The 8870-nt window shown below is 41.0% G+C and overlaps 1 protein-coding gene across 1 annotated transcript in view; it reads right to left on the bottom strand.

The window, feature by feature from the left end:
• Nucleotides 1-449: 449 nt before the first annotated feature.
• FAM84A (family with sequence similarity 84 member A) overlaps nucleotides 450-8870 on the bottom strand; it is an 11809-nt gene continuing 3388 nt past the window's right edge. The window contains 3 exon segments of the mRNA XM_014956747.1: nucleotides 450-8539; nucleotides 8541-8666; nucleotides 8669-8707. Of these exon segments, the coding sequence (XP_014812233.1) occupies nucleotides 7601-8539; nucleotides 8541-8666; nucleotides 8669-8707 (1104 nt within the window). The 3' untranslated portion in view covers nucleotides 450-7600.

The raw sequence follows: 8870 nt of genomic DNA, 5'->3' as shown, positions 1-8870 counted from the left end.
TTCTAGTGATGGGCTTGTTCATGGAAAAGAGCCCCTTATATAATCCACAGGTGGTTTGATGAGGAGTAAGGCTTTTGGATAAGCAAAAAGATCTGTAATCTTTTATCAGGTGAGATAAAAACTTTATGGGTGAGGACATGGAATAATTCTGGTTCTTGAAAGGAAATGTCATCTGTCAAGGACTCAGAAGTATAACTCTCAGCAATCCAGTCCACAAGAAGATTCACAGGTCTTGACAGCTGATTTTCACCCTGTATGCATTAGGCAAGATTTCTAAGAGCAGCCAGTGTTAGCCTAACCGTGGCCCAAATAACTTTGGTGAAAGCTCACCAGTGAGTTCAGTGGGGAAAAAGTCAAGCAAATAGTAAGTACTTTTCAAAGTCCCACCATTTAGCTTTTGAAATAAACACATCAGTTCAAAGAAAGATAAGATGAGGAAAGTCAAGAAATATCAATGCCAGCTGCCTCTTTACTTAAGAACAACTATACAGCAATAGATGAGTGCGTCCAAACAACAGAACACAGCTAATTTCAGAGTTATGCTTCCAAATTATTACAGTGAGGGGAAAAACATTCAAATTATGAAAAAAAACCCCACCAAACAACCTTTGTGGCACTATCCATTAAAATATGCCAAAAAGAAAGATGGATGAATACTTCACTGGAGCATTCTTTTATTTATAAATACACAAGTCAGTAGCAGCATAGTTCATTCTAAAAGGGTACTTCATTATTGCAAAGTGTAGTGCTCCTCGATATTTTTCCTCCAGTAAGTAGCAATATGTCAAACCCCACATATTTAACTCACTTTTCTTGATGTCAGAAGACCATGGCATACCCTAAAGAACAAATATTTGAATAGTGTTAAAATCCTGTCAGTGAAGTCTTGGGTATCCATCTGTTGCACAGATAATATACATACTGAAATAACTGGCATTTATTACCAATGCTAACAAAATAGCCAAGACTTCTTGTGTGTGTGTATGCATAATATATACACACATGGTATGCATATGTATATTATATACAAGTATATCCATTAGTTATATATCAATAGGCATATAAATTTCTGCTTAAATATTTACAAACTATTAGTATGTTTTTCAGACTCAGTTTTTGTATTGCTTTCAGCTGACTGAAAGGGCATATGGAAACAATAGGAACATATGGAAAAGAGATCTGTTTTAAAACCAGATTGTGATATGTTTACTCATGTTGAATAACATATGAGGAATATTCCTTCTGTGGCACAAAGTACTCTGCTGTGAAGAAATGTCACAGTGTAGCACTTTGTATTTACTCACGCTGTTAGATACTTGTCATTTATTTACCTGCAGCAGTGATAGCATCATGTCAGAGCTAAATCTGGGGCTTGATTGTTTCATTTATTCGCAAATTCAACTGCATGGTAATTTTCTTGAATAGGGGTTACTCTTTTATTTACACAAACTGGGAACAAGCTCTTACCTCTACTGTACAGGAATTATCAAGAAAGATTATTGAGGTCTTCCGCTTATAAGCATTATGCTGCTTACTTTATAAGCTTAAAAAATATGACTTTTCAAAATAGATTGGCAGTGCCACTCTGTATCCAAATAGTCTTTAAACTGTGAAAAATTATTTGCTACTCGAGGCTGATGAGACACTGCATATTTTACTCACCCTATTTTGCCTAGGCAGTAGCATGGTTCTCCAAAGTGTGAATGGTTTTCTCTATGAGGGGTGCATGGTTACTCACCCTCATGCACCTTGGAGAAGAGAAAGAAAGAATCAAGTTTTATTCTTATCTCTGAACATCTTCCTTGAACAGCCTGAAGTTTAACTGCAAACTCTCCCATCCTTTTCTGTTGTACCCACACTGGTAACAAATTCCACCTGAGTTCCTGTCAAAATAGTTGGAGATACTGGCTTTACAGCACATCAGAAGCTCAAGACCACAAACTAAACTCCAATTTTCTATTTGTGCCCACCACATGTACCCACACAGCCACACAAGAGAAAGTCAAAGGGATGTTTGAAAAGCATTAACCCACTTTACCTAGGAAAATGCCAATTTGCATAGATGATGACGATATGTACAAGTAAGAATAAGCAATTAAGGCCCTTGTGGTAGGCATCGCACACATGAGCCTTCCATTGAATTCTATAGGAGGTTTATGCTGAGTTCTTGATCCTGGAGAGTTCTGCTCCTTGATTTTAGCCCAAAATAAATGCCACACAAACAGGATTGATCATCTTTTATGTCAAAGATCCTGATCCTGCAAACACTTGAAGAGGCAAGCAGTTTTACATACATCTGCAGAATCAGAAATGCCCCAAAGCCCCCAAAATATGGGGAAAAAAACCCAACAAAAACTATCACCTTAAAAAAGCATAATCTTAATCTGAATGGCTTCTGCTAATGGAAATTCTCTGTTTCCTATAGACACATCCACCTGAATACATTTGTGTTTCATGCAAAATATTTAAAATTAAGAAATGGAAGTGCATCTTAACAGCTGCTCAACTATAAATCCCATAAGACAAATTCCAGTTTATTTCTCAAAGATAAATATGGTTAAAATAACCTTTAATTTCAATGGCATGCTGGCATTTCAATATACAAAAAAAAATAGAACTTCACAGGGGATTTGTATTAGTTAGACAAGATAATACTATATATTTGCAGAGTGCCACGACCACTTTTAAAAAAATACAGCACTGGTAATTTACATCTGTATAGATTATATCTATATAATCTGGAGTAAATCCACTGGTATGCCAAATAACAGAAGATTCTTAGTTCATTGCCTTTTTCCAACCTAACATCTACACTATCCTCTTTTTGATTTATAAGCAGTTCAGTAAAGTATCTAATCCTAGTATTCATTAATTTTCTTTACAATAAAACTGTAAAAAAATGTGACAGATTAAACTAACATTGTGTCAGAGGATCCATGAGCCTAGGGCAGTTTTACATGTCAAATTTGAACTCAAAGTACAGAGAAGTTAAATATTTCATAATAATAAAGTAAGCAAATAAATTTCAGACTTGCTACGGAAACACTGACACTCATGACCTATCAGCAGCACTTGATCACACCCTAGTCATATATTATCATCCTTTAGATCCTAATTCTGTGGCGAAACTGCCCTCAGCGTGGTAGCCCCATCACACCTCCTTACATATTTCTGGATTAATTCTTTGGGACGGGGATTGTCATCTTTCTCCTGGGTTGTAAAGCAGAAAACACAGTTTGCACAGCATAAGCAGCAACATATACAACTTTTTAGTCACAGCCAAGTATAATTATGGACAGAACACTGTTAGCTACCCTACTAGAAATCTTTCATAGAAAATAACTAAATCTTAAAACGAGCAGCAGCTATCTCAGCCTCCTCTGTAGCTGCAAACAGAGGGCTGGGAACCAGGTGGGCTGAGGGACCCGATCCCACAAGATGTGTGTCTCGGGTGAGATCCAGCATTCTCTCAACTCCAGCCAATGTTGGTTGGAGTTACAGATGTTCAACACATCGCATAAACAGGTCTATAAACTCTGACAAATTTTTGCACATCACTTACCTGGATATGAAAGACACTAAAATGAAATGAGGCAGGATAATTAAGACTGTGCACACTCTAGCACAGACTAAAGGCCATTTCTTGTCACACCCTGAAGGCTGTATCTTGTTAGACCCTGCTTTTAATCTGAAATCCACATATGGATCAACAGCTTATTGCCCTAAAAATACACTATGAGGGGTTGGCTTTGTGTGTTTTGTTTTTGTTTTGTTTTGTTTTTTTCCATTTTATAGAACCATAATGACTTGAGAGGGGAAAAAATCCTAACAAATGAAAACAAAATAATCTGGAAACTAAAGATGGAGACAAAATTTGATAATGACAAAATGTATTTTGTTACCCATCTTTACAGTCCTCTACCTACACGCACAGCCAATAACCAGTAAACATTTTGGTCACGACAGTAAAACATTTCTCTCTATATTTCAAGGGGACATGAATCGAATTTTTAATAAAATGTTTGCCTCAAAGCAATTCAAAAGATTGCATTTTGAAAAGACAAAGAAAATTATATCCAAGCAAAAGAGATTCTATAAAACCGCTACCCAAATATCTAACAGGAAGCTTGAAACGTGACACAAAAGAAAGATGGGCAAAGTATCTTAACATTGCAGTCATATTACATGTCAATACTTCAAGACCAATGAATGAGATATAAATATTTACCTTAGGTAGCTAGGCTGAAGAATGTAAACAGATTCCAGAGATATAATATAATTTGTCAATATCTTTACTCCTGGAAATGGAAATGTTAACTCAGGCAGGTCACTGATCCTGAAAGATGAGTATAATCAATTACATTTTTTACCTGTCAGTCATTCACTCATTGCCTTTCTCGCAGCTGAAGGCTCTCTGGCATTCTGTTTGTTTTTTCAAGGCACAAAACAACTTTTTATATCCACTTTTCACTCAGCCTTTTTCATTATTTCCCTTCTGCCATCTCAGATTAACACTGTTTTTTTCAGAACTAGTCTGTTTTCTTCCCTTATTTTCACAGTATTGCCTGTTTCCACTGTCTCCAGTCTCAGAAAGGTGGACCTTCTGGTCTCTGAAATGCCATCTTAAATCTCACTTCTTCTCAAGGTCCACAAATTTTAACCGCCTCCTAAACAATAAAACCTGATCCAAGGCTCACTGAAGTCAGTGAGAGCCTTTCTGTTAACTTCAGTGGACTATGAATCAGGGCCAGATTGCTGTCAGGAACTCTGAACTGAAAATCTAGCAAAAGAAAAAAGGATCTGTGTGGGTATCTTTGTTGTTAAGAGACTGCTACTTGAACACAGTCATAGCATTACTATATCCTAGGTTAATACCATCTGTGAATATTTCCAATACATTTTCTCCACACCCTATGCAAAGGACTAAGGCCTTAATTTGGTTGTTCTCTTTACCTGTACAAATTTGGAGCAATGCCAAAGATTTCTGACAGAGCTTGCATAAATAAGGAAAGACTAGCTCCTGTAACTTCCTTTATATACTACAAAATACTGTTGACATCCAGCTAGGTAAAACAAGGACTGTTGTGTTCACGACCCACGTTAGTAAATCATTACCAACCCCTCCCCACCAAGTTAAAATGGCTGATCAGATAGAGCAATGCAGTATTTGGAAAGCACGGTGAAAAGTTTATAGCCAGTAGGTTTTAAATTCTCACTAGTTGAGGACATGCAATGCTGTTCTTGCAAAGATCATCTCTCTGATCCTATATTATTCATCTAAAGGCAATTTGAAGAAAAGGCATTCCAGAAATCAAAAATAACAATGTGACTCCATTCTTTCTGTTTTCATAAACACTTATTTACTCCCTCTACATCTCATTCTCCCTGCCTCTTCCTACCTCAGTTCTCTAATGTATATTTTTTTACAAGGGGAAATTATAACAAATTAGTTTTTGCCTACCATTCTTTCTCCTACCATTTAAGTTTTTGTAACTGTCTTGGGTGTAAAGTTAGTACTTTCTGCAATCCCACAGTGCTCCCACCAAGTGATACAGTTCTAACAGACAATTTGGGAGATCTAATATGGTGTACTTATTAAGATACAGCAATGCTATGTAGAAGACTCCGCTCATGTTACAGGAAAAGCTAACATTATCAGACTGCCAATATAGAGCTAGAATATTACACATTCATTAAAAGGTATGTTGTGATTTGAGGCTATTTCAGTAGTAGTTTGACAGGAATGATAATTCACATTTTTCAAATGTTTATCCTATATTGTACTAACCAAGGTACTTTAGGGAAAAGGATAAAAGTAACACTGCCTATTACAACATAACTTTGCCAAGTACATCAGCAAACACAAAGCCTGTTAGATGACTTTCACTGAAGGGGTGCAGATTTGGGGGGAGGTTGTTTTGGTTTTGGGCTTTTTTTTTGTTTGGGCTTTTTTTTTAAATAAAGATATTTATGTTAACACTTTTGTTATAATGAAGTACACTCCACCCTCACAGCTTCAGATATGGGGTGCAAACACTTTGTAGAAATGAAATTACTGTTGCAACAAGGTTGCTTATGATATTGTTTAATACAAAAAGGAGCCAGGACACAGTACATTGATAGGGGTGGAGTGTATTATATATACAGAAGAGGGGTATTACTTTTGTTCTGCCATTGATGTGGAAAGAGGGGACAAAAACAAATGCATTTTCTTTCCAGTACTGAAACATGCAGAGACAATTTGCTTATTAACAAGTTGTATGCAGCTCAGAATAATAATTAAAAATAAATAGACAGCTGTAGAAATACCCCAGTATAGTTAATTTGTTTAGATTTTTAAAATATATATTTAATACTCTGATCTTTCACTTCAAAACTTAGAATTAAGCAATGAGTGGATAGGATCTGAAATACAAACACGGCATTGCTCACATCACATTAAAAGGCATCTTTTCAAGCAGCTGTGGATTTCTAAACTTAGACTGAACGGGATTTTTGGTGGCTTGGAATTTGAAATGCAAGATGAACTTGGCCATATTACATTTATTTTTTTTTTAAGTGGAATTGTAAATATGCAATAAATTGTTGTTTCAAAGAGGCAACATGCAGAATTCTAACCTATTTGTTTCTTGCAGGATTCTGTTGACCTGTGCATGAAGAGGTACTGAAGCAGTGGTGCAGTGAGAATCACTACAGCAATACAAATCCACAGCTCAAGCATGAGATCCTAGAGGCTGGATCTCTGAGGAGCAACACTGAGTATACTGTTCTCCAAAATACACCACCTGCTATAACCAATGAATTTAGTTTCAGGAAAACAGCTGCTCACGAACTTTTTTTCCAAAGGAAAAAAAAAAAGGCAGGGAGGCTGGGGAAAGGGAAGACGTGGAAAGAGCTTATGCATTATAATGACATTTAGCAGAGAGCTGCAAACAAAAAGCAAAAGACAACAAATATTTTAAATGTAATAGATTTCTACCAGAAATGTGAAAGCATTTTCCCCTGTTAATATCTTGCCAAAGTTGGCTGGGAGAAAATTTAGGTTGCAGCTACAGGCTGAAGCAACAGTGTTGAGAAACAAAACAAACAGGCATTTACCCCATCCTCTCCCCCTCAACCCTCCTTTCCCCTCCCAGCTAAATGAAGTATGATTGACGCTTTTGGTTGGCTGCAAGGCAAATATTAGCTAGAAACTCGTTTAGCTAGATCCACATCCATGGCCCCAGATGTTCAAACTTATCATGGATTAAAGCCATGAAATAAAAATTAAAAAAATAATTTCAATTTGAAATTTTATTGGCATGTTGCTAGAATGGTCAACATCGATCGACAGGAGAGACTTTGTCCACGTACTCTGAGAACAGCCTTCCTGCACCTCCCCCCCTCTTTTCTTCCTCTCTTGCTCTTTCAGCATTAATGCTATTAAAAGCCAAACAAAACACTGGCTATGGGCGTCGAGAATGCTGGTTTTTTGGAATGTTGCCATGGATCCCGCTTCCAGCCGTGTCCCACGGAAAGAGGGTGCAGCCTCCTGTCTCTGTGGCAGGCTGGGCTCCCCGGGCAGGGCAGAAGGAAGATAGCCGTGTGCCTCTGCTACTCCCTATTCTTTCTCATCCACTATCGCCAGGTCTTTGATCACCCTCAGTTTGCCGCTGGCATCGATCCTGCGCTTCTCGCGTATTAGATCCTCCAGGCTGTGGAACCTCACCGTGTGCACCTTGTTCTCCGCCAAGTGGATCTTGAGATAGTACTGCTGCTGGTGCTGGGTGCCGGCAGCAGCCTGCAGCTCCCCCCCGGCTTTGAACTCCCTTTTCCCGAAGCGGCACCAGGCGGCGAAGCTCTCGGAGTTAGTCCAGCAGATCTCGTCGCTTTTTAAGCCCAGGTGCCCGCAGGCGTTTTGCACCACCAGCTCGGCCACCAGCGGGCGAAAGCGGTACCAGCTATTCACCACCCGGCCCACGTTGCCCGCGGCCGCCTCGTACAAGCTGTCCTGCCGGATCTGCCCCTGGTGGAGGTGGATGATCTGCCCGCTGCCCACGTAGACCGCCCAGTGAGGCGGCGGGTGCTCCGACGGCCCCAGGTAGAGCAGCTCCAGCAGGTCCCCCGGCTTGCAGAGGGCAGGCAGGGCTGACACCGAGTAGACGCTGAGGTCCCCGGCCTGGGGGCCGCTGCTGACCTTGGAGAAGATGCATTCCTGGCCGCGGAAAGCGGAGAACTGGGTCTCGTTCAGCACCAGCTGGTGGTGGAGGTGGTGGGTGGGCGTCTCCTGGCCAGGGCTGCCGGAGCCCTTCACGCTGTACTTGTCTGGCTGGCCTCGCTCGTCCAGGTCCTCCTCCTCATCCGAAAAGAAGTAAGCCACCCCGACGCGCAGCTCGTCTTTCTCGATCCCCGAGGGGTCCCCGGTCGGCAGCTCGCTGTAATTCAGGTGGGTGATGCGATCCAGTTGATTTCCCATCAATGACAGGGCGAGGCGAGGGCAGGAATCGCCGGATCTGAAGGGAGGGTGGGGTGGGCAGGGACAGAGAGAACAAGAGAAGGGAAGGAGAGTGCAAACAGAGGGGAGGAAAGAAAGGGGAAAAAAATAATAAAAAATCAAGGCACATACAAAAGACTTCAGCGATTCCGCCCTAAGCCCCCATCCCTCCCCCACTCCTTCCCTCCCCTTCCCTCCGTGCAAGGGACAAACTCCCGGTGAGGACCCTTCCCCCTGCCCTCGGGGTGCGGGGCAGGGCAGAGCGGAGCCCCGTCTCCCCGGCGCTCTCCGGGCCGCGCCGTGCGTGGCTGCCCGAGCCCCACGGTCCCGGAGCGCCCGGCACCCACCGCCGCGGGAGAAGGCGGCTCCCCGCCGCCCGCCAGCACGGCGCGGAGGG

Source organism: Calidris pugnax, unplaced genomic scaffold (genome assembly GCF_001431845.1).
Source record: "Calidris pugnax isolate Ruff unplaced genomic scaffold, ASM143184v1 scaffold171, whole genome shotgun sequence".
In the NCBI taxonomy this organism is placed as follows: Eukaryota; Metazoa; Chordata; class Aves; order Charadriiformes; family Scolopacidae; genus Calidris; species Calidris pugnax.
The sequence above is the reverse complement of the archived record's forward strand: the minus strand, read 5'-3'. Positions and strand labels throughout refer to the sequence as shown.